Source organism: Sesamum indicum, linkage group LG5 (assembly GCF_026168435.1).
Source record: "Sesamum indicum cultivar Baizhima isolate 11 linkage group LG5, ASM2616843v1, whole genome shotgun sequence".
Classification (NCBI taxonomy): domain Eukaryota; kingdom Viridiplantae; phylum Streptophyta; class Magnoliopsida; order Lamiales; family Pedaliaceae; genus Sesamum; species Sesamum indicum.
The window spans coordinates 18,396,416-18,420,140 of NC_142661.1; the positions used below are offsets into that span (position 1 = coordinate 18,396,416).

General features: G+C 36.4%; 5 protein-coding genes and 1 non-coding gene across 6 annotated transcripts; 1 reads left to right on the forward strand and 5 right to left on the reverse strand.

The window, feature by feature from the left end:
- On the reverse strand, positions 1 to 5,807 carry LOC105161701 (calcium-dependent protein kinase 20). The gene is made up of 7 exons (XM_088880444.1): positions 4,131 to 5,807; positions 2,615 to 2,758; positions 2,379 to 2,531; positions 1,540 to 1,655; positions 813 to 980; positions 428 to 652; positions 1 to 315 (listed from the first exon to the last, which is right to left on the reverse strand). Exons 1-7 carry the CDS (start codon positions 5,035 to 5,037, stop codon positions 235 to 237), a joined length of 1,794 nt encoding a protein of 597 aa, XP_088736570.1. The 5' UTR covers positions 5,038 to 5,807; the 3' UTR covers positions 1 to 234.
- Positions 5,808 to 7,112: 1,305 nt separating this feature from the next.
- On the reverse strand, positions 7,113 to 9,838 carry LOC105161702 (transferring glycosyl group transferase). The gene is made up of 2 exons (XM_011079487.3): positions 8,364 to 9,838; positions 7,113 to 7,563 (listed from the first exon to the last, which is right to left on the reverse strand). Exons 1-2 carry the CDS (start codon positions 9,683 to 9,685, stop codon positions 7,323 to 7,325), a joined length of 1,563 nt encoding a protein of 520 aa, XP_011077789.1. The 5' UTR covers positions 9,686 to 9,838; the 3' UTR covers positions 7,113 to 7,322.
- A 1,390-nt stretch (positions 9,839 to 11,228) lies between these two features.
- Positions 11,229 to 15,753, reverse strand: LOC105161703 (myosin-binding protein (Protein of unknown function, DUF593)). Its single transcript, XM_011079489.3, has 4 exons — positions 15,393 to 15,753; positions 13,606 to 15,278; positions 12,218 to 12,264; positions 11,229 to 11,699 (listed from the first exon to the last, which is right to left on the reverse strand). The coding sequence occupies exons 2-4, from the start codon at positions 15,019 to 15,021 to the stop codon at positions 11,591 to 11,593; spliced, it is 1,572 nt and encodes a 523-aa protein (XP_011077791.1). The 5' UTR covers positions 15,022 to 15,278; positions 15,393 to 15,753; the 3' UTR covers positions 11,229 to 11,590.
- A 3,544-nt stretch (positions 15,754 to 19,297) lies between these two features.
- PGSIP4 (plant glycogenin-like starch initiation protein 4) lies at positions 19,298 to 21,151 on the forward strand. Its single transcript, XM_011079614.3, has 2 exons — positions 19,298 to 19,988; positions 20,130 to 21,151. Exons 1-2 carry the CDS (start codon positions 19,298 to 19,300, stop codon positions 21,047 to 21,049), a joined length of 1,611 nt encoding a protein of 536 aa, XP_011077916.2. The 3' UTR covers positions 21,050 to 21,151.
- An 84-nt stretch (positions 21,152 to 21,235) lies between these two features.
- On the reverse strand, positions 21,236 to 23,240 carry LOC105161704 (uncharacterized). The gene is made up of 3 exons (XM_011079490.3): positions 22,783 to 23,240; positions 21,815 to 21,922; positions 21,236 to 21,729 (listed from the first exon to the last, which is right to left on the reverse strand). Exons 1-3 carry the CDS (start codon positions 23,092 to 23,094, stop codon positions 21,418 to 21,420), a joined length of 732 nt encoding a protein of 243 aa, XP_011077792.1. The 5' UTR covers positions 23,095 to 23,240; the 3' UTR covers positions 21,236 to 21,417.
- A 185-nt stretch (positions 23,241 to 23,425) lies between these two features.
- Positions 23,426 to 23,499, reverse strand: TRNAN-GUU (transfer RNA asparagine (anticodon GUU)). The gene has a single exon. It is a non-coding gene; the product is annotated as a tRNA-Asn (tRNA).
- Between the last annotated feature and the right edge of the window lie 226 nt (positions 23,500 to 23,725).

Consider the following 23,725-nt stretch of genomic DNA (forward strand, 5'->3'; position numbering starts at 1 on the left):
TAAGAAAAGTAAAAGAATAAAATTGAACTATAGATTATAATATCCTGAACAAAAACAACCTATCAATGAACAAAAGATACAAAATCGACAAAAACTAAAAGCCATACAAACCTCACTGTCCTGCTGTAGATCCTGACTAATCTTTACACATGATGAACTCAACTTTTGCTGTTCCCCTTTGATACAATGACATTTACAAAACTAGAAACGTATCGTTTTGCAAGGATTACCGGGCTATACAATTTTTGAGCCCTTCTTGCCAAAACCTGTGTCTTGCATCATAGCCACAAATTCATTGTAATCAATCCGGCCATCCTGAAGCAGACAAAAAAGAGTAAGATTTGCAGATATTGTTGTCTTAATATAGAAACAAATTGATCTTTGATAATGGAACAGAGATTGTTTCACAGGGCAAAGAAGAGCATACATTATCCTGATCAACTTCGCGGATTATATCATCTATGCGAACATTTTCTAGGCCAAACTGTTCGCAAGCCAGCTGAAGCTCGTCCTGTGTGATGTACCCACTACCGTCTTTGTCAAAATATGAAAAAGCTGCATACATATGATCCTCCTTTTGGATTTTATTTAGGTGAAGCATTGCTGCCACAAACTCGCCATAGTCTATGGTTCCACTATTATCAACATCAGCCTGCATTGTCCGGTAAAAGCAAAAAAGAGGGAGAATATAACTCAGGCTAACATAACTTATAAGATATTTAACAAAACTTCTGTAACTTTTAAAAATCAAATGAGAACATGTCAGACTATTATTCTCAACATGTAGGCACAGAAAGCTATTCTGCACTTACAGCTTGCATCAAACCAACGATTTCCGAATCTTTGAGGTCAGCACCAACTCTTTCCAAACCGTTCTTTAGTTCCTCTAGAGTGATTTGTCCACTGTTGTCCACATCAATCATTTTAAACATTTCCTTCAGTCCAGCAATTTCTTCCTCAGAAAGATTTTCAGCGATAACCTATGATAAGATAATAGTTTTGTCAGTGAATGTCTGACTAGAGCACTAGTCCAGCTGATCTGATGGAATTAGCCATATCAGCTGTGAATTGCAACTTTATAAAGCAAAAGGCGCATGATCGCTCTCTGCATGCTCAAATACCTTTTTTGTCTGAAATGCCAACCAAGACTATGCTTGGTTTCCTTTTGTTTTGTCAGTAAAGTGTATTTGCAAATAGGTTCAACTACTCTTTCATAGTTCAAATTCTTTTATGAGTCAAATCACATTTTATACAAAAAAATTCAGTACATCTGAAGCCTTCTTTGCACTTGAACATGTCAAATAAGTTTTCTTTTTTCCTTATCAAGTCTTTGAACATAGATTATAACATGTTATATTGATGGATTGATGCGCCCTTGTATTGGCACTTGCCTGCTTGCAGAGCTGCATATATAGCACATAGAACTTAAATTAACTGTAGATCATGTATGATTAAGTCTTGCTAAATGTACATCTGCTAATCAATGGACCCTGTTTCCTGCAGTTTTAGCTGGCATTTATGAATGATGGAGGAACTTACTCGAATGGCTATCTTCTTGAGTTTGTTCATGGCAGAAAATTGCTTCAGACGAGTTAGAACAGCAGAATCAAGAGGCTTATCGGGAGCTACACCATTGACTTGTACCCAAGGATGGCCTGTACAAACGTATAAAAAGAAGAAATTTCATTGCTATCCATTGAAAATGCTAAATGAAACAATACAGGGATACTCCTTAAGCATGTATACATAGACACATTTCTGTTATCAAGTCCTTGAATTTGATTCCTCCATATAACACCAAGATTTGCTTATCCACATATGCTCTACTGAACCTAGTAACTTTTGTTCAAACAATTTTGTCCCTAACTGCCACTGTCCACCCTTGTTATTTTTCTAGTTGCAAGTAGCTATAGTATTGTGTTACCATCACACGTTCAAACAAATCAGGACATACTCATCTTTGAACATGCTTATACATGTCAAGAAAAGTTGATACTTACTCCCACCTTTCCAGTAAAATATTATGTGAGTTTAATTTTATGGCAATTCTTTATCCTTAAGAATTTTAAGCCTCATTATAACCTTCTTATATGCAGTCACCTCTTCATCAATTCTATAGGACTACTCCCTCTCAATGACCAGTTTCCTGATACATCCTAAGCTGCCACATCCTTCCGAAGGGATGGGGTAAATTAAATTTACTATGTTTGACCAAGTAATTCAAAAGCATAAACCAACAGTATAAAATTCACCAACGGACCACCAGCGTGTAGCATCCTTTCTCAGCTAATATGCATGGTGAATATATTATGAAACTGGCAGATATAATTGACTCCTCAAAACCCAAATGTCAGGGTATTTACACACGGTATACTCACAAAGAACTTGATGAGCTGTGAGCCGCTTCTTGGGATCTCGTACAAGCATTCTTCTTACGAGATCTTTTGCACTGTCTGATATACTGGGCCAAGGTTCAGAAACAAAATCAAGTTCCCCTTTCAGAACCTGCTCAAATATTCCCTGTTCCGTTTCTGATCCAAAACATATATTTGCATATATTTTAAGAGTAGTTAAATGAAGCAAGCCAACAAAATGATCAAGAATATATGCTTACCATCCCAAAATGGTGGGACTCCACTGAGCAAAATGTAAATGATAACTCCAGCACTCCATACATCACATTCTTGGCCATAATGCTTCCTTAATACCTCCGGCGCCACATAATAAGGGCTTCCAACCACATCAGTAAATGTCTCACCTTAACATAGTATCAGCCGTTTGATCAGAAAAGAAAAGGCGACTAAGATAGAAGGAATTAACTAGACAGAAAAACAGTGAGATATCGCAACTAATTAGGAAACATAGTTATCAACAAAAAACCTTATTAGGAAACACATCGACTAAAACAAGGGACATATGGAACCAGTTATATATTTGTTCATATGTATCCTACGTAAACAAAAAAAGAAAAAATAGATGATCAGAAGCTTTCAGTTCTTTTTTTAAAATCTTCAAAGAATTGAGCTAAAGCTACAATTCAACTGAAGGTATCCTGAATGTAATTCCAAGATGGTCAAACCAACAAGGCAGTGGCAATAGCCCAAGCACACAAGTTCCATGACCGATCCAGTATTCTCCGGAGATGCCTATTTGATGTATCAGAAAATGAATGAATTTGGATCATCACAAACATGTCACACTTCTTACATAGGTGAAGTTCAAGAAAAGGAACTCGATAATGACATCTGGTGACATATCTCTCTAATAATGCAAGAGGGTAACACATATTGCATAAATACATAATGCAAATTCCAGATACACAATTCCAAGAAAACTACAGTAGCAGCCATTAATGTGATGTTTAGTTTGCAAAAAAAGGATAATCGTTATTACCCCCACAGCATTTCTTACAATCAAAGGGTGTTATAGTTGCGTGGAACTACTTGTAGGCATAACAAGGAAGCAATGGATTCGCTTTTTCTGCTGCCTAACTCCTCCAAGAGCTAAATCAAATTAGTTATTAAGTGGAAATCAGATTGATTTTAAAATTAGGATCAGAAGACTGAGAAATATGGTAGAAAGATCAAATTGAATGAGAAGAATGTTATTTGAACTTAGCAAGCCAGGTTATGACAGGAGATTCATTAAGATATCAAGGCTCAAGTAATGAATTCAAAGGATATGTCCTCAGATAAACCTTGAGGCCAGAATTAAAAGTTCAAGAGAATTGTGAAGTAAGCACTCGGTCTTTTGATTTCTGAAGCTGGCCAGGTAGGCAATGGCCAACTGCCTGCTTCATTGTAGCAACTCAGATCAGTGGAACATCAAATATAATTCGCAAAATTGAATGACAGTACAAAGATATCGACCTAATGAAGTGGCCAGGTTGGTCCGTAGTTCAGAACTCATAACCTTAAAGAAAAAACAAATGACATTTTTGAATCAACACACAGAAATAAAACAGAGCAACCATTGATCGGAAAAAAATGATAACACAAAGAAAAAAGGTTGAATTCGTTTGCCAGACAAATTCCCCATGACCTCGGTGAAACAGGAAAAATGACATGATTTTCAGTTCTGTTTCTGTGACTTTGCACTTAAATAAAGTAAAAATGTTATTAAATGAGTACCTGGTCTGAAGAAAACTGAGAGCCCAAAGTCGATGGTCTTAAGTGGTGACTCCTCCTCCTCATTCACAAAAAGAAAATTCTCTGGTTTTAAATCCCTGTGCATAACTCCCAAGGAATGACAGGCTTCCACGACACCAACTATTAACCTAGCAAGCTCAGCAGCCTTTCTTTCCGTGTAATGCCCCCTCTGTATGATTCTATCAAAGAGCTCTCCACCTGCACAAAGCTCCATGATAACATGAACTGCAACAGCATCCTCATAAGCTCCCACAATTGATATAACATTGGGGTGGCCTGCCAAATGGTGCATTATCTGAATTTCTCTCCTAACATCCTCGACATCTTCCTCAGTAGTTAACTTCCTCTTAGCAATTGTTTTGCAAGCAAACTCTTGGTGAGTTGCCTTCTCCACGCATAAAAATGTCGTCCCAAATTGTCCTTGTCCCAACTTCTTCCCTAAAGTATATATATCCTTCAAGTTTCCTGTTTTTCGTTGTAACACTGATTCAACTTGTAGTCCGGCACTTGATACTCTCTTCATATGACTAGGTTTGTTCGGTTTCGCCTCTTCTGCCGGCTTCTTGTCATTGTTATCAGTATGACTGCCTGCCTTTATCTCTGGCTGCCCCGGCTTCTCCACGGCTTTAGCCTCATTACCCGCAATCTTGACCTCTGGAGGTGCGGTGCTTTGTACAGCAGCCGGAGTAGAATCAGAGCCTTTACCCTCTGAATTCCCTGAAGTATCAGTTTTTGTGCTGCCATCCTTCTTATCCTTACCACTGTTGGATTCTTGGTCCTGATTTGGGGCTGGAAGGGTATCTTGCTGCCGGTTTTTCCAGACCGCGTTGGTCACAGAGTTTAAGAATCCCTTGTTCCCCAAATTAGGACCGACGCATGTATTCCCCATCAAACGCTATCTAATCTCTACAAATCCCTACCCTTCTTGAATTTCACCATTTAAACCTGCATTCATTGATCCATCAAAATGTTCAAACTTTAAGATCGGATCAACAACCCGCCCACCTCCAGGAAACCCTCGAATTTGCCTTGAAAAGCATGTATGATCCCGTCCACGAATATATCAAACTGATAACCCCAATAAGATGCAACCTCCAACATTAATTGAAGCAGAAAACGATCAAATACTCTATAAATCCTGGGAGTAAGAACAAGCATGAATTGTTCGGAGCCCAATACACAGCACAAGAAACACAATCCAACTTCGAAGCCGAAACAAAAACAAACAACACAAGGACAAATCTCTGGTCACAAATCCTCTGGCATCTGCGATTTAACAATCAAATTTGAAAGTCAAATTGAAAGAAATGCACGTTCATTGGGCTAGAAAAGTGAATGAAGAAAGATGTACAGAAAGATGATCAAGGGCAAGGGGAAAAACGAAAAGCAGTGAGAAATTTGTGGAATTAAAGCATCAAGTGAGTAGGCGAGTTAACTCGGTGAATGACATGGACGGACGGATCATTCAATTCATTAAACTGGTTCGGATTTCAAATGGGTTTTCAGAATTTCACCCAATTAATACTCTAAATTGAACGCAATTAAGCGCCTTGATACGCCTTTATGCCATCACGTAAACTTTCATGCAATGCGTGCATGGAGCCGCTGCCTACTAGACAACTATATTTGGTTACAAAAATACATCTTGCCCTAATTTTGCGTCACAAGCTATACATTGTATTTGTTGGAGCACCCAACATTGGTACTATAATTCTTCCAACTTCGTTATTTTTTATGATAATCTTTCAGTTTTTTTTTTCTTTTTTTGTCTATTTACGGCAAAAGTTAGCAAACCATTTTTTATCTAGTTTTCTATGGTATTATGAAAATTAAATTTCTTAGCATGATTGTCTTTCTATTATTTTTTTAATTCGCTGGTCATCGCGCTTTGTGTCACACAGTATTTGCTCAATAATTATATAGATACGATACAGATTTTAAAAACAAAAATCAATAAATAAGTAAAAGTTGATCAATGGACTAACATGATTAAAAGTGGATAGTAAGTATGATAGTATAATGATGGTTAAAAAATACCTCGAATTATTCGAGATAAATAAGTAATTATATTAATACAAATATTTAAGAATATATTTTGTATTTTAAAATTTGATATTATGGTATCATAAATTGTCAATTATAAGAAAAATAGCCTTTTTTTTTTAATATTAATACAAATTCAAAAGATTAGGGTTAGAATTTAATCCGAATGTGTTTTGAATAATTCAATGTAGTTATGTGAAATATATAATTGAAAAATAGAAGATTTAATGGATTTGTTCGGAAGAGAAGATTCCATGACCCAAATAAAATACATCGAATTTGAAATGAATAATTAGATGTTCTGATTAGATAAAACATCATATTGGCAATTTCACAAATGATTTAATTGATTCTTGAATTCTTTTACCACTGTTATTTTATCAACTGGTGGTAATTTTTAGATGATTTCATCTATTTAACTATGTATGATTATGAAAACCGTCGAATCGGATATCCACCTGTACAAATATATGCTAATTTCAGTGTTTCTGTCTAATCCTATTTTAATTTGCCTTGTAACTTTTGTATTGTTCATTGTTAGTACATCTGAACTAAAATACTAATTCAACAGATCATACATGAAAAAACAAGACACTACCAACCCACATCCATACGCTCCAACTCACAATCACGAAATTGTGAAACCTTAACCTCAAGCAATTGGCAGCTTTACAGCAACTGTTCACAATCACACAGAGACAGGATGGTGAATGAGTTCGGACTATATATCTGTAATACATACCATTCTAGGTGAAGATCCAAATCACAAGCTCGATTTTATGATTCGTTTATTCTAACACGACACGTTCGTTGGAAATAAAACAAGCAATTTGCATCGTATACAAATGACTGGCACAAATATAGCAGTCACAAATTTTGTACTTCAAAATTTTAATATAATGTGCAACCTCATGCTAGGAATGAACAGAAGTGCAAATGTAATATAACTTAAAGTAAATCAATGATTAATCTATGATGGAAGTTAAATGGGATGCGACTCCAATCTCAACTGTTACTCACATTTTCTGCTATGGTTGCAAGAAATGTGACAGATTGAAAAATATGTGAAGGTCTAATGTTAACATTCCGGCATTTTTCTAATCCGGTGTCCTTTCGGTGCTTGATGCAGTCCTAAAAGGAAAACTTGAAAGCGCCCACCTTGGAATCGGTTACAGACTCCCAGAAAGAAAGTTTCTTCTGCTGCTGCCTTTTCTCCTCTGCTTTCCGTCTCAATTCATCTAAGGTTCCGGGTAGAGATGCCTCAATGGCATTCTTGAATTTGTCGTGCAAATTCACTCTATCTCTTGTTCCGGACACAAGAGTCCTTGCATTAGGCCGCTTTAGAAAATCCAAAACGTTCAATAAATTCCTCCTGCAATGGAAAATAACACCTTAGAACTTCATTTCTGCTGCAAAAGCAGCTAAACCAAGTTGACATTGCAAAACTAGAAAACTGTGGCTTTAATATAATATTTCGAGTGTTCCGTCATCATTATATCCTCTCCCTCAACAACCTATTATCATCTGTCTGCACCACAACCCAATGTGACCCCTGCCATGTATCATATGATCCATTCTTGCTGACAACTACAGCATCACTAGCTACTGCGGAACATCCTTAAATTCCTTAGCCCTATTCCCTTCCTCTAAATATGTATTGCACACCTTCATGGATGAAATACAAGGATGCCGGCAGTGGGATAGCAAGTTTGCTTTCCGTCTCTGTGTAGTGGTGCTATAATGAATGCTAGATTGATTGCTCTATGGTGTTTTGTGGTTATTTGGAAATATCTACTTCCACGAAAAAATCTTAGGTGCCCTTGAAAGCATAGGATGATTGGCAAAATTTAGGTTCAAAAGATACACTTAAACAGAACAATTGGTAAAAGGGATAGATTTCATCCAAACAAAAAGCCAAAACCATGCGTTGTAGATAATGTTGAGTTTTATGATTTAAGCCCTCACAACTTAAATGACTTTTACTGCCAGCTATACCACTTAACTGCGGGGAAGATCCTACACCATTGGACTTGATGTCGTGGATTGAACATTATACAGAAAGTAGAAACCAACAGCACCTCAAGTAGTTTAAAATGCAAGGAAAAAGAGAGGAAAATAAAAAAGCATTTATCATCAACATCACTTGCTTGCATAAGAGGAAAAAAATTATACCTGCTAACAAAATTTTGTGTAATGGCCACAGAATCTTCTAGGTTAAAAACCAAATGCCACCATCCATTAGGCACAAAGATCACTTCTCCTGCCTTGCAAACACACTCAATGGGCCTCTTTTTCCAACTTTTGGTAGAATTATAGAAGTTCATAAACCACTCAATTATAGAAACAGGGCATGCAACCTCTGCACCATCTGGGCTTGGGAGCACCCCTGGTGGCACCACATCGGGAGGGAACAAAACCCATTTCTTGGAACCTCTAATCACCGCATTCCAAGCAGACGTTGAATTAGGATCGATGTGGAACGACGATCCAGACCCTGCCGGTCCAATTATAATCCATCGGTAATCTGGCCTCTCATTGCCTAAAACGCCAAAAAGATCCTCATTGAAGTATTCAGGAACTTCATAATCCAACCCCAATTGTGGAACTTTATCAGCAAATTTTGGGTCAAAAAGATACAATGGCCTTTCCTCCTTCACCTGATCTGAGTACATAAAGTAGTCCTCAAGCTTCATTTCCACTGGGCCGACTGAGAATAGAGCATCCCTGCAAACTTCAATCAAATATTCCCTATCCCACTTCTCCATAGCAGGCCAACTATCCAAACAACCTTCCAACAGCACTGGCTTATTCGGCTCCTCAAAATCCAAAACAAACTCCTCAATAGATATTCCCTTTTTCCTCACTATGTTATCCCTCTCGAGCCACTCAGGCTTCATTTCAAGATTAGCACAGAGCCAACTCTGAAACAAGTAATCAGAATAGAAGTCCCTAACTTTAATTCCAGAACCAGCAATGTCAAACGAATATCTATAAGCACTAACAAAAGTATTTCTCCAAGAACCCTTGTACAAGAACCCATCTTTACACGTCTCCAAGACAATGTTCCTCCAGAGCGGCTCATGGTTGCAGAAAACATAGAATGATTTGCTTACAGTTGATAAAACGCCCAAGTCCGTCCCACTCAAAAGTCCAAGAACCTCAAGAATAAGCTCGTCTGTAAGGGATTGCAAATTACCGAGGCCCGTGTCTCTCGAGTTAATAGATGAGCTGCTGACGTAAAGATTTCCCAATGGTTGGACGCCATGTGAGTGAGAAGGAGCTGAGCCCTTCAAGTTGAAATTACCATCATCTCCTTCTCCTGCAACTCCATCGTGTTCTTCATCTTCGCCCGATAACTGGGGTGGTGGCTTTGCTAGGACTGCTTCCTGATTCTTGGATTCAAATTTCTGTTTCTTATTAGTTATTTTTGGCTTTCTGGTGTGTTTTCTCTTTGAAATTTTGGACTTGAACAACAAATTTCTTGGACTAAGCATTGTTGAGAAGAATCAAGAATGGTGTCAGACGGCAGTCCGAGGCGCCGTAGGATAATTTGGAGGGAGGGTGTTGAGACCTACAGGAAGAAAAGAGAGGCAATGGCCCAAGGGTTTTTGCAAGGCCTGCTCCCACCTCTAGAATTCAACACCCGGATTATGAATTTTGATTAAGCACGTAATTTGGCACAAATCTATTCTCAAATTATAAATACCCTTTATTTTAATATTGGTCGAATAATTAACCTATTTTTATCAACTTTTATTATGTTTTATTCAATTCTTATGATAAATTTATAAAAAAAAATATTTTTAAATTATGAATTGTAATTAGAATTTTTTTAAAATATTTTTATAAATTAATATGTCTTATTCTGAATTATTCACTTTACCACATTTTAATTCTTTTATATGTTTCATCCCATCATCTATAAATTACATAATTATTTATAATTTTCAAACAACAAATATTTAATAAAAATAAAAAATATAGTAAGGAATGTACTGCTGTTAATCAATGCAGCACCAAAACATGGACGCACCAATTTTTCGACTTCAGTTTTACCTATGAATAAAGTGATAAAATAGTTCAAACGTCCAATTAGTTTATATTCTTTTTATACTTTTTAATTTAACTGACGAAAAATAAATAATAATACTACTGAAATTCCTACTTGTGCTACTATCTTAAAATCATTTTCAATAAATTCAACTAATGTATCCGTCATGTCTGAATAATTAAGCACAACCCTTTTTGTAGTGAAAAATCAAATAATTTAATTTCAAAATGCTTCTATCCTCATGAATAATATCATTAGAGGAAGAACTAAGAAAAGAACACTATAAAATCACTGGATAAGAGACAAAAAAGAGATGTCTGAAATCAGCTTAAAAAATTTAGAATGGGATAATTATACTCCCTCCATAATATTTGGTGCAATTACATGTAAACTCCTCGTAATTTAAAAATTATATCTAATACCTTTAAAGTTTGCTTCCGTCTAACAAATAAATCCTTCCATTAGTTAATATTCACAAATTTGCTGATATTAACTAAAAAGATGAATGAAAATTTATATTTACTACTTATTGCAAATCAAATATTTTCTTTTTCGAGTAAACAATCCTTATAACAGTAAAAATATACATTCTCTCATGCATTAACACGTGAAAACGTATGAAGATAATTTAATCATAAAAATATTTATTTGATCTATAATAATTTAATAATGAACCAATTGAAGGTAAATATAAATTTTTTTTTCTAGTTTTTTGTTAATATCAATAAATTCACAAAATTTTGATTAACAAAGATACTTATTTATTAAATGGAAGCAACCTCAAGGGTGCTAGATGCAATTTCTCAAACCACATATGATTTATGTGTAATTAGACCAAACCTTAGGGGAGAGGGTGTAATTGTCCCAAAAAATTGTTGTATAGATTTAATTTGGTAAAATATGTATGCTAAAATGTAACACAAGCTCCATCAGACATTTAAGATACAAGAAAGTGAGCAAATGAAGCGTCAAGATAAACTCAGTGCTTAGTAGGGAAAAAAGCATACCTTTTTTGATTGAACATGTAATATACAGATGGGAACTAAGGTACATAGCTCGACTAAATCTCCACAAACCCAAATGCCACATTATACAGTATCCATAAATTTGCTGAGCAACCAAAAAATATATCCTATATCAACAAATGGATGTGTGTTCTAAATGTATCCTATTCCCACAAATCGATGTAAAACAACACTGCACAAGATAATGAATTCCCAATCCAATTGGCAACGAAATATCCAGATAAAAACCTCAATCCATAATCCTAAGCACCAAATAACTTGCAACCCACTCAAAGTCCAAATGCACGACCACACTTCACAGTTTGGGTATTGAGCATTCAGTATCATACTCGCATATTTGCAGATGTTACAGATCTCCACTGTCCCACACGAGGACCTCGGTCCAAAAGCAGTAGCAGGCCAGCATTGTTCGTTGATAAGCCAAACATGTACCTAAAACAAGAAGGATATGTAAATGTGGGTAAAATCAGTCGCTACTGCAGAAGAGGTGCTGTAAACAAATTTCGGAAGCAATAATTCAACTGAATATTCTCCATTCTTCTTTCTTCCTGATTCCCACGAAAGATGTGGCTCCAGATTTACATAACTTTAGAAATCAGTAAGCAGTTTCTCAAAGTTCTGTACCACTACTAAACATTGGCTCTGATTTCATCAACAAGTTGCAAATTATTAGCTTTTATGTCATTAAGGACAAGACTATTACGAGTTTTGTTTGGGAAAAGGCAAGTTCTGAAGTACCCCAACAATATTAACATGATTATCCTCTTATCATTTACAGGATCACCAGCAACATGTAAATGCAGCCAACAGCAGCTGAATTAAGTGGAACAAAAATCAATGGGCATAAGGATAATGTACCAAGCAAAACAGCATGAAGAAGTAAATCAAGAAATAGTTTAAAAATACAGTAACAAGCAACTACTTGGAAAGTTTGATAGACATGTACTTACTTGCATCTGCGTGCTCTTCTTCTCCAGAAAACAAAAGAAACGATCCACTGAACAAGGAGAAATATTTTATTAGCAGTTACCAAGAATCATGATTTAGGGATGACTAGAAGTAGCTAAATATATATAGGCACTTCCAGTCAAACTAACTAATAGCAACCAGCAAATTACATAACACATGGGAGGTTGAAAAAGGCCCAAGATACACTGAAGATAGAAGCAATAATATCACTTTATTTTGCAATAGTTTGCTTTCAGCTCTTTAAACTTAGTAAGAGTAGTGAGGAGGTAATTGGATTAATATATTAGCCAGATCACGTTTTCTCGAATAAGGAAGGTGCAAAACTCAAATACCTCCACTCGAAGACATAAGTATATATCTCAGAGTAAGTTACAGTTACACCACAGAATCTTAAAACTGTAATGAAGGCAAGAGTACGCAAGCTGGCCCAAATAGGTTGAAAGAGGGATTTGTCACAACCAAAAAGATCAAGTCCTTATCATTTTCTGATTTTTTCATAAGCATTCAATTAGAAACAATATAACAAGACAAAGGAAGAGACTTAAATTAAAAGTTTCTGTTTATCAGAAAGCAAAAGATATGAGAGAGTTAATATAAAAACGGAAAAACTTATCTTTGTAGGGATAGAAAACAGGATCTCAAATGCAAGCAGCACAAATAAATAGGAGAAAAGACATAGTTGGCAACTGGATAACTAGCTGCCTTCATACTGTTATGATTCCAACCATTCCAAAATGAGTAAGCAACCAAACAGCAGAGGCAAGGGCCTATTAGAGAGGTGATATGTTGCTTGGGAGTCTAGACCTTGACTGTATGCAACCAGCAGCTATACTTTGAGATAGCCTTTCATGCTTCAATACTAAATAGCATGTTACCTTACAGAAGCTCAGAATATTAACCATCTCTTCATATAAATACAGTGGAATCTTTTTCAAAAGCATTTTAAAGAGCATTGTCCAACAAACTGACAGACACCAAATGAAGCAAATAATGACTACGCAGTTTTTGCTCTTTTATATGATGAATGAAATGGAACTATGCCATTTTCACTAATCTACATATTAGACTCTTGGAAGAGCAACAGTTGCAGATGGGAAGGCCATAGAAGTGCATGAAGTTCGCGTCATTTGAATCTACAGAGGGTTGGACTTACATATCAATAAATCAGTCACATTATGTCATAGGAATGTTTATCTGATCAATGATGTAAGTGCAAATAATGCAGCATAGTTCCAAAAAGGCAGACTCGCTAAAAATGCAGAACTGTGAAATCAGAAAAGGGTAAATTAAGGTTCATAACAACGTAAACACCAAGATCAAGTGTTCTATTGCAATTAAAAATAATTGGAGAATTCATCATCATCATCACCTTGAATATTGAAATGAAGGAAAAACTCCTAACCCCCGACTTCTGCACTGGCATCTCTCTTGATGGTGACATTTCTTTGCACAAGTTCTGAGCTATCTCCTTCAACAATACCAGTTGTGCTTTATCAGTCCCAATAGAAATAATTGACTGTCTCATTGATTCTCTATCAGCTTCAAGAGCATGAAGCCTTGCATATAGCTTCTGGATCTCTAGGTCTCTTCCATCGGATTGATTTACCGACTCCCTGGGAGTTGTCATATAGTAATCACCACCAATGCCAACAGAAGCCTTGTGATCCATGGCACCATGAACTGAAGCTCCCTGATGAATGGAATCAATTGTGTAAATTCTGTCACTCATGTCATCTCCAACTTCTGATGCATTATCCACCTTCCTCAAAGTAGAATTCACATCCAAATGGGAATATTCTGTCTTCCTAAAGCTGCTACCAAGCTTTGGAGAATCTGAGGTAAAATCTGCACCCATTTCTTTAACAATTGCAAATGGTGAATTGGAGCTGTCAGTAGAAATTTTCTTCAGGTGCCTAGGCCACCTAGGAGATTGACCAACTATTACTTTTTCAAGCACATTTTTGGTCCCAACATATTCCCTATCAGGCTGAATGGTCCTCGGACTTTTCTCCAGTATATTGATTCGATACTCCAAATCCTTTAATTGATCCCGAGAGCGTGGAGTTTCCCCGAATGCATATTTCTCAATATCAGCAGCTTCATCTTCATCATCTTGATAGACCTGGGATTCATTTATATTGCACTTGAGTGGAGGGTATATCTCATAAGGAGGAAAGTAAATTTGCCCTTCCAGATTCTCAGTCATGCTAGTATTCCTGCTCATAACCTTTACTCCATCTCCACCAACTCCTTCAGCCTCGGCCTCCGTGAGTCCATAACTCATCATCCTGTGTTTATAAGCCTGCACCTCACAAGTAAGTGACTCAATGGTCTGCTCCCTCTTATACAATAAATCCTCCAGTGCCAATGTCTCCTGTTGATCATGTGCCATTTTCTCCTCTGTAAACATCTTAAACTGCCTTGCCTCCATCTGAATCTCTGCCTTCTCACTCTGCAGCCTCAGAATCATAGACATGGCCTCATTGGCAGCCGAAGACGAAGCATTCCTCTCCTCCTCCAACTCAGAAATGAGATCCTGAATAGTCTGCTGCTGACTGCTGACTGTTTCACGCAGTGCCATACATTCATTTTCTATCTCGATACGGGCATTTTGCGGTATGATGAACCCCGGAATGGTGAACCGGTTTTCTTCCTCAACTTCATCATATTTTCGCTTGACAGACCGATTTGTCCCTAAAAGAGAGCTGTCCATCATTGAACAGCTGCAGCCGCAGTCACAGCATTTAACCCGGCTCGTTGATGGGGGAGAATTGTCAGACTCCATGGACCAATACACATTCAATACAACCTCAAACCCACCAATTACAGTTCAAACCCAATTATCCAATTTCACACGAAGAACGACAGAAATCTTTAAAAAAATATGTATCAGAAATAAAAAGCTCCAGCACCTCCGCCTTATACTAATAAACTTTCCTTCCGGTAATGTATGATTTTCCTCTCTTTCCTCAATCTCACCCAGAAAAAGAAAAAAAGAAAAAATTAATGGTTTCAGATCAAAATTTTATCGCCACATATTCCCTACAAGAAAAGATCAAGACAAGGCACAAATGAAAACTTACAATTTTTTGACGCATTTACTGCGCAGATAGACATTATTCCAATATTACCTGTGAGAAATTTTATATTCATTACCTTGACGCTGGGTAGGCAAAAAGGGTGGACCTGAATTTTTCCCGGGAAATTGTTCTTCAGCCGGTACCTCTCCGGGAAAAATCGAGGTGCCTTCTGTCTATATTTTCTGATCCGAAGCGGAAAATAAATTTCCCTGTAGCTGGAGATTGAGGGTGTAAAGGAAAATATAATTGGAGAGGTGGAGGGGGGAGGGGGGAGGGGGAGGGGACTCGAAACCCTAGTTTATCCGGGTGGTGTTTGTTCTGTTTATTTTGTCTCTCTATTTGTTTTTGGAATTTGCCTCTGGTTTTGATGTGCTTCGTGTTTCGTGAAAATCTGACTGCTGTTTTTTAGAGAGAGAAATGATTGTTCATTGTTCGTTAGTTGTAGAGAGAGAAAGCTAAAAAGCAGAGGAGAGGAGGGTGGGGGGTATTTTTGGAATTCAGAGATGTTCCTGTTGACCTTATCGGAGAGTCCAACACAAAGCGCGTGGGCGATCGTCTCGTCTGTCTTTTTCGCTCCTCGTAATAGCAAAAAAACCGGCCGAGTCTCATTACCGGATGCACGCTCCCACTCTCCCTTCAAAAATATACGGATTCTCTTCATTATTGTTATTATTATTATTGAATTTAAGTGTAAAGTTTGCCAATATATAAAATTAAATTACTAATATGATGGATAATAATAATTAAAACAAAGGTGACGTGTCGTAATTCTATAAAAAACTAACATGTATGGACCTATTGTGGTTGTTAAATCATCTTGATGTATGTGGTTCATGTAATTATACAATTATGAGAACTTATAAATAGCCGCTTTCATACTCCAACTAAAATTTTTGTTGTCCTAAAATTATTAGGACCTTACATACTTTTCTCTCTACGACCTATCTGACTTCGCATCAGAAGGATTATTACCAGGGCCTTTTAGCGTGGATCTGATGGTGATTTATTTTGTAAGTCTTGTACTTGAGAGATTTGAAACATACTTTACCTCCATAAAAGCAACATACTCTTGTATTAAATTTAAAGACATTATCTCAAAAAATCGTACGAAAAGAACTAAGGTTGTATTTGAATGAAATGATTAGAATTTGAAGGGAGGTTTGAAGTAAGGATTTCATAAGATTCTATATTAAATGAATTCGAAATCCATCACAATGTCATAAAAATATAATTCAAAATAAAAATTTACGATTTTAAAATCTTTTGTTGTATGAAATTCTCCAAACCAATTTGATGAATCTATTATTATGAATTTAAATTTTTTTATTTAAATTCATCAATCCAAATACAATATAAGAGACAGACAGTGTCGTATATTAATCCGTAGAAAAAGTGACTTCTTACCTCATATGCCCTTTATAATCATATCATGATCCCTCCATTTAATTTGATTTAATCTTCATAATTTCTATGTTAGTAATCTTCTTACATTCTATTTTATACTTAATTGCAAGACAAGTTCAAAATTTAAAAAAGACGTTCATTTTATCACTCAAATGTATTTTTTTTTCATTTAAATGCATATTTAAGTATTTCAAAGCCATAAAGAAGGAATTGAATGGATTAAATATCAAAACCTTTAATGATACGCAAAAATCGTGATTACCATCAACAAATTGACAACTTCATTATTAAAATGCCAAAGGAACCAATGAACAATTCAACATCCGTGTGCCTCAGCCTGCCCACATTGGAATTTTGTATACAGATAAAAGCGTGCTATGTGGACCACGTCTTTTTTAGATTCCTCCTCTTTTCTCTAGGCAGTGAGTTCTTTTTTTTGTTTTTTTTTTAAATGATCAACTCATGCACCCAACACACACTCAACTCAACGTTCAAATACGAGATCTCTCATACAAAAATTTTATACTTGAACCATTGAATTGTACCCCTGAAAATAGGAGGGAGGTTTGAATCTTATCCATTAAGGAGGTGTTTATAAATTACAATCAATTAAAATAAACTTTATCATCTTATTGCCGAGAATAGTTGATTTTTATTTTTTATTTTTAAATTATTTAAATTAAGTTAATTTAAAAAAAAGTTATAAATAACTCCAAATAAATTTCTATAATTTCTTGGTAAAATTACAAATACTAAAATTATCGTCAAATAATACTCCGGACTTATATTATTGTTTAACTTATAATATTTTTTTATAATTTATTTCCATCGTAAAAACATAAGTTGGTATAAGTGCTTCTTAATTATGATCATGATAGGGTTTCATATTCTTTTAATAAATGAACATACTCTAAGCAAAAAGATTTGAAGTAATGAGTAAGCATGATTAGGCCAAATAAGTATGAGATTATAGGTTAATTAATAGACTAATAAACTAATCTTATAAAAGTGGGTGATGATGTTAAGTATTGATGATGAGAATGAAGATTGTATTATAATAGAATTAACTTTATTTAATTTCTACCCTACTCCTGATTATGGTAGCTGATGATCATAAGGGACTCTTCAACTCGCAGCTGCATTTGTAATGATTATTAACTATAGTTAATATTTTAATTTTATTTATTATAACAATTAATAGTCAATAATAATTATTTTTTAGTTGTGATTAATTATTATTTACTGTGGTTCTTTTACAATCATAAGAATTATCATATTTCTTATGGTTAATTACATTTTTGAAAATATAAAATTATATTTTTCAAAAAAAAATTAAAATTATACTATTGTACCCCTCCAAAAATTTTCGATTTATATAAAAAAATGAATTTTCTCGTTAAGCTAGTCACTGCAACGTTCTTTATTATTAGAATCAATTCTTCTAAACTAAAAAATGCATTTTTCACTCCGTAATTGCGGTAGAATGGTGCTTTTGGTCGATTTCATTTTTGCACTTGAAGATAATAATATTTGAAAAAGAAAAAGTAACGCAGCTGATGCAATACCGTAATTTAAAAAATCATTCGCAAAATCGAAGTTTTAGTTCCCCGTGATTTATAATTTTAAAAAATAGTTGAACATTCAAAATATAAAGAATGCACACATTATTTCCCAAATTAAATTAATCTTGCCATCAGAAATTAAATAACTAAGTCATGTAAAAGGCAGCATGTGGTCGTAATCTTAAAATTTGAGAGGGACAAAACAAAATCCCCATTACTACGTGATGTGTGGACCACACTTAAATATCTTGAAATGACATGATGCCTCCAACTCTATTGTTTATTAATGCCTAAAATAGCCTAAGACCCCTCGTCTTATGCATTCGAGTCATACCAACTCAGTTAGAAACAACTTGAATTTGAGTATGAATGGACTAACCACAACCATACGAACAATTCTTTTATATCGATGGTCAGTAGGCAATTAATAGTTTAATTCAATCATACCTACATATAGATACACGCACCCATGCCCCAGGTAGCTATATATATATATATGCTTGTTGTTTCTTATGAGCTTTCTCTTGTTCCTTATGATCTTACCGATTTAAACATTGGATAACTATAATGGGGTCTTTCCAATATTATTTTCACATACTTGGCTTTGTAGATTATGTAGCGTAATTCCAATGATAAAGCTAAATATTTTAGACCTGATTCGGTATGGATTAATAAACCAATTAATCTAACCTTAATATATAAATCTATATATACACGCACATATGTAACTTCATCCGATTTCGTAATATACCAAAACCTGATATGCGGGCTTGTAAGTGTTAGAAAAGTTGGTTTGTTGCAAGAGAGTATTCAAATCTCTTACATGCCACCCGCATTCTAGCAGGCTGATGTGCGAATCGGTATTATAAAACATTAATACAAACGGATTAGACACGGAATATAAAACTGCAACGTGCATCCATGCACTTAGCTTTTGTTGCTCCACCTAACAGAACTCAAACTCGTAAGTCTCACATATATAAGAAGAAAATAAGACGTGTAAACCCCAACATCAATGGCTTCCAAACCATCCAAACCAAAGCCCTTAACATTTCCCTTCATCCTTTTCTTGATTGCCCTCCTAATTTTCACCATCCACTACCTAAAACAACTCCATAATGAGTTCCACACACACCCTAAATCAGCAAGAAACCCTAAATGGTTTGAGGTTGTTGCACGAGAGATGGGAGACGAGAACATCAACATAGGGTTTGTGAACATGGATGAAACAATGATAAAGGATGAAGTTCACACGAGGGGGAAGACGGTAAAGGTACGGCTCAACCCAGTGGACGAGGGCATTGAGTGGTCGGACTTGTTTCCAGAGTGGATCAATGAGAACTCACCTTCGAACTGCCCGGAGTTCCCTATGCCTAAATTCGAGGATTATGGGAAGTTGGATGTTGTAGTTGCTAGGGTTCCTTGTACAGGAGATAGTGGTATGAGGAATGTTTTTAGGTTGCAAGTGAATCTAGTGGTAGCTAACTTGTTGGTAAGAAGTGGGAGGGTGGAAAATGGGGTTAGTAGACCAGTATTTGCTGTGTTTATAGGCTCATGTGGACCAATGTGGGAGATTTTTAGATGTGATGATCTCTTGTGGCATGATGGCAACTCTTGGGTATACAAACCTGAATTGAGGAGGATCAAACAAAAGGTGTTCATGCCTGTGGGTAGCTGCCAACTTGCCCCTCCATTTGCCCAATCTGGTTAGTAATGTGTGAACTTTTTCTAAGAATGAATTCAACATCCATCAAATTTCTAAGTATTACTACCTGTACTTGGAAGGGCCCTATAGTTAAACCAATTTAGAATGAATTACTCAGTTGTTTGCTATGAATGAATTTCAGGGGAAGAATTATGGAGAAGGCACAGCGTGACAAGCAACAACCACATGCCAAGAGAGGCTTATGTTACTGTACTACATTCTTCAGAAGCCTATGTATGTGGTGCAATAGCTCTAGCCCAAAGCATCATTCAATCAAACTCAACCAAAGACCTCGTCTTGCTGGCCGACGACCACATTTCTGAAAAATCCATTCAGGGCCTCCGGTCAGCTGGATGGAAAATCAAGCGGATCAAACGAATAAGGAGCCCTCATTCGAAGAAAGATGCCTATAATGAGTGGAATTACAGCAAGCTCCGGATATGGCAACTAAGAGAATATGACAAAGTCATGTTCATAGACTCTGATCTCATTGTGACAAGAAACTTAGATGACTTCTTCATTTACCCACAACTGTCAGCTGTTGGTAACGATAAGCACATTTTCAACTCAGGGTTGATGTTAGTAGAGCCGTCTATGTGCACGTTCAAGACCCTGATGAAGAAAAGATTCGTGGTGGGGTCGTATAATGGGGGTGATCAGGGGTTTCTCAATGAAGTTTTCCCCTGGTGGCACCGCCTTCCGGCCAAGCTGAATCAGCTCAAGTTCTTTGGCTCTAATCATGATTATACACATGAGATACCTCATGATATGTACACTATACATTACCTTGGTTTGAAGCCCTGGATGTGTTATAAAGACTATGATTGTAACTGGGATAAGTTGGAAACTCAAAAATTCGCCAGTGATTCGGCTAATGAGAGGTGGTGGCGTGTTTACGACACCATGCCTAAGAAGCTGAGACATTTTTGCTCCTTGACTCCTGCAATGGATGTCAGGATCCAGAAGTACAGAAATAGAGCGAAGAATGCTAGTTTTCCTGATGGACACTGGAAGATCAAGGTTAAAGACCCTAGAAGAAATCAATGTGATTCTTTCTATTAATAGCAAACAAAATTTGGAAGTCATATAGGGAGAGGATAGTTCTACAAGCAAATCCTGTAGAACTACTGTAGCTGTTAAAAGTTATTTGATGTTTTCGAATCCCTAAACTTCAATGATAGTATTCATCTAGAATCATGATTGGATATTCTCAAACAATCCTGACAAAGATTTCTCCAGACGTTGAAGTGAATAAATTACCGGTTCAACTTCAGAACATCATTATACATCATGTGCGTAAATACATTTACACAACCATAAAGACCTTGAAGCATGTCGAAAACAAGCAAGAACAGAAGCTCGACAGACGACACGACACACTTAAACAGAGAATTACAAGATTAATAAATGTATAGTAATATCCAATGCAATTAGAAAAATCTGTTGTATTGACTGGTGAGAGAATCCCTCAGATTTGAGTAAAGGCCGAAGAGGGAATACTGACGAAGGTTTTTAACCTCATACCATGAGTTGAAAACCGCCTCATGCTTGTCAGTGCCAGAAAATGCCAGTTGTATCCCAATGCTACAATCTACAGATCCCCCTCGATTTTTACAGTTATTCGTTCTGATGGCACAGTCTTGATTGTTAAGGCAGACAAAATTAGATTTGCCCGAGCAAGAAGCACAGCCATCTCTTTTCCAGTACAAGTTCTGCAGTCTCCCCTTTTTAAATTCATGAACCTGCATCAAAGCAAAAATTATCCAAATAGATGTGATGAGTTGATTTCATGAAGGAAATGAAACAGTAAGGTGAAAACTACATTACCAGAGTAAAACTGGTGATAGTGTATGTATTGTTTGCAACAAAGGCAGGAATTGATCTCGCAGCATATCTTCGACCAGCAAATGCCACCATATAACCTCCAACTGAATCCTGGAAGGAAGAGAAAAGGAATTGCAGGAGATGAATACATAGAGCATAGCGCTAATGTGCATACAAAAAGATACTATGGACCAATAGCTTCAAGGTAGAATTAGGTGCACACCACAAACTATCATTTGGGTTAATCTGTTGATAAATATGAGCAAAGAGGACAGAAACATTGTCTTAATAACTGGGATGGTGAGAAGAAATCTTCTTATACTGTAAGTTTTGTTGCACTTAGTGATTCTGTTAATAGAATCGTGTACAGGGATCAAAATGGTATCAGCACAAAAATGCAACCCTTATGCTAAGGAAAGATTGTGGATGCTCCCAGAAGCAATACCTCAAATTTCTCTCTGTATAGTAGGGTATGGGAAGGGAAAATTTTGGATGTTAGGAATCACAAATGGCATGCAGAAAAATTCTTATCCAAATGAGGTCTAGTCGAACTGAACCAATCAGATAGGAAATTCAATTCACTTGCCATGTGATCACATGCCAAGAGTATTACACTTACATGTAGTTGGTTCATATGCTAGTCGGACTCCTACTTAGATAAATATGGCAACTTGCTCCAATAGATGACGAGTCCCTTTTTAGTTTCGATGTTTTGCATTTACATGAACTTCCACCTTCACTCATCTAACAATCTCCATTTAGCAGCAAGTAATAAGAATAAAATTACTCTGAAAAAATATACCCAAACATGTTTACATCAATTAAATACAGTATTATAAAGTAAATCCAAAGAACCTGACCAGAAAAGTAAAATTAAAAAATTCTTCAAGCAATAATCTGAAAACATAAACAATCTTCAAGCAACTAATAAGCATCCAAGTATAAATAGACTTCCTTAAAAGGATCAGTACCGGAAAGAAGTTGGAAGTATTGATGGTAAGGAGAGAGATCTCGTCGACTTTAGGGCGGAAAACCGCGACCTGAGAGTTGGCGGAGGAAAGCGAGAGGCGGTGGTCACACGGTGAAAGCTGAACAGAATTATTGAAGAAGAACGCCGTTCTGGCTGCAAACGCGATCCCGAAAGTAAACCCGTCGGACCTCTGTATGGACGCGTCAGCGCAGGGCGAGTAGACGTCGTTCGAGTCGCTACCCCATGCTCCCAAACATATTGTGCTTAATAATACTGCAATCAACAGAGCAATTGGTGATCTTGGAATCGCCATTGTTAGGTAATGGTTCAGCAGGAGAGCTTCGCTGTGATTCCGTTTCCCGTCGGATGATTTGGGGGTTTTGTTTTTGGAGCGTGGGACTGGGGATGGTAAATGATGGTTGGGCTGTCCCGTCTGTCTCACTTTCCTGCAGAAAATATAAGCTAAATCTGCGACAATAAAAATATATATATATAATTTACTGTAGTTTGTGTTGACTTTGTGGGGTTGGACGGCTGAGTAATTTAGTTGAGGTGATAAAAAGTAAAAATATAGTCTTTCATCGTACTGGATAAAAACAGTGATAATAATTTGGTTTAGGGAAAAAAAGAGGCTGAAAATGAATCGCTAGAGGAAGGGCTTGAACCTTCGACCTTGTGGTTAACAGCCACACGCTCTAACCAACTGAGCTACTCCAGCAATTGTTAATTTTTAACAAATTAATTAAAAGTTGTATTAACAAAATGGTATTTGGGTTGCCAGCCTAGCAAGTTATTTAGCTTTGTGTTCATTCAATTTCGTCAATCTTCTTACAGAACCAAGTTTAACAAATTTTGCGTGGTATATAGGTGAAGATTGATGCGACCTCGGGTTAATTCTACCTGAACTCGTTTTATTATTTGCTTGTTAAGTTGACTGACATCCG

Excerpts from the sequence above, each read along its gene's own strand:
- LOC105161701 (XM_088880444.1), bottom strand. The coding sequence starts at position 5,037 with ATGGGGAATACATGCGTCGGTCCTAATTTGGGGAACAAGGGATTCTTA. Across the intron at positions 2,532-2,614 it reads AGTCCCACCATTTTGGGATG|AAACGGAACAGGGAATATTT; the intron begins GTAAGCATATAT and ends GTTTTGGATCAG. Across the intron at positions 316-427 it reads GCGAAGTTGATCAGGATAAT|GATGGCCGGATTGATTACAA; the intron begins GTATGCTCTTCT and ends TGTCTGCTTCAG.
- LOC105161702 (XM_011079487.3), bottom strand. The coding sequence starts at position 9,685 with ATGCTTAGTCCAAGAAATTTGTTGTTCAAGTCCAAAATTTCAAAGAGA. Across the intron at positions 7,564-8,363 it reads ACACAAAATTTTGTTAGCAG|GAGGAATTTATTGAACGTTT; the intron begins GTATAATTTTTT and ends TTTCCATTGCAG.
- LOC105161703 (XM_011079489.3), bottom strand. The coding sequence starts at position 15,021 with ATGGAGTCTGACAATTCTCCCCCATCAACGAGCCGGGTTAAATGCTGT. Across the intron at positions 12,265-13,605 it reads CCTTCATTTCAATATTCAAG|TGGATCGTTTCTTTTGTTTT; the intron begins GTGATGATGATG and ends CTCCTTGTTCAG. Across the intron at positions 11,700-12,217 it reads AGAAGAGCACGCAGATGCAA|GTACATGTTTGGCTTATCAA; the intron begins GTAAGTACATGT and ends TTCTTGTTTTAG.
- PGSIP4 (XM_011079614.3), top strand. The coding sequence starts at position 19,298 with ATGGCTTCCAAACCATCCAAACCAAAGCCCTTAACATTTCCCTTCATC. Across the intron at positions 19,989-20,129 it reads CCCTCCATTTGCCCAATCTG|GGGAAGAATTATGGAGAAGG; the intron begins GTTAGTAATGTG and ends AATGAATTTCAG.
- LOC105161704 (XM_011079490.3), bottom strand. The coding sequence starts at position 23,094 with ATGGCGATTCCAAGATCACCAATTGCTCTGTTGATTGCAGTATTATTA. Across the intron at positions 21,923-22,782 it reads ATACTTCCAACTTCTTTCCG|GATTCAGTTGGAGGTTATAT; the intron begins GTACTGATCCTT and ends TCTTCCTTCCAG. Across the intron at positions 21,730-21,814 it reads CTATCACCAGTTTTACTCTG|GTTCATGAATTTAAAAAGGG; the intron begins GTAATGTAGTTT and ends GCTTTGATGCAG.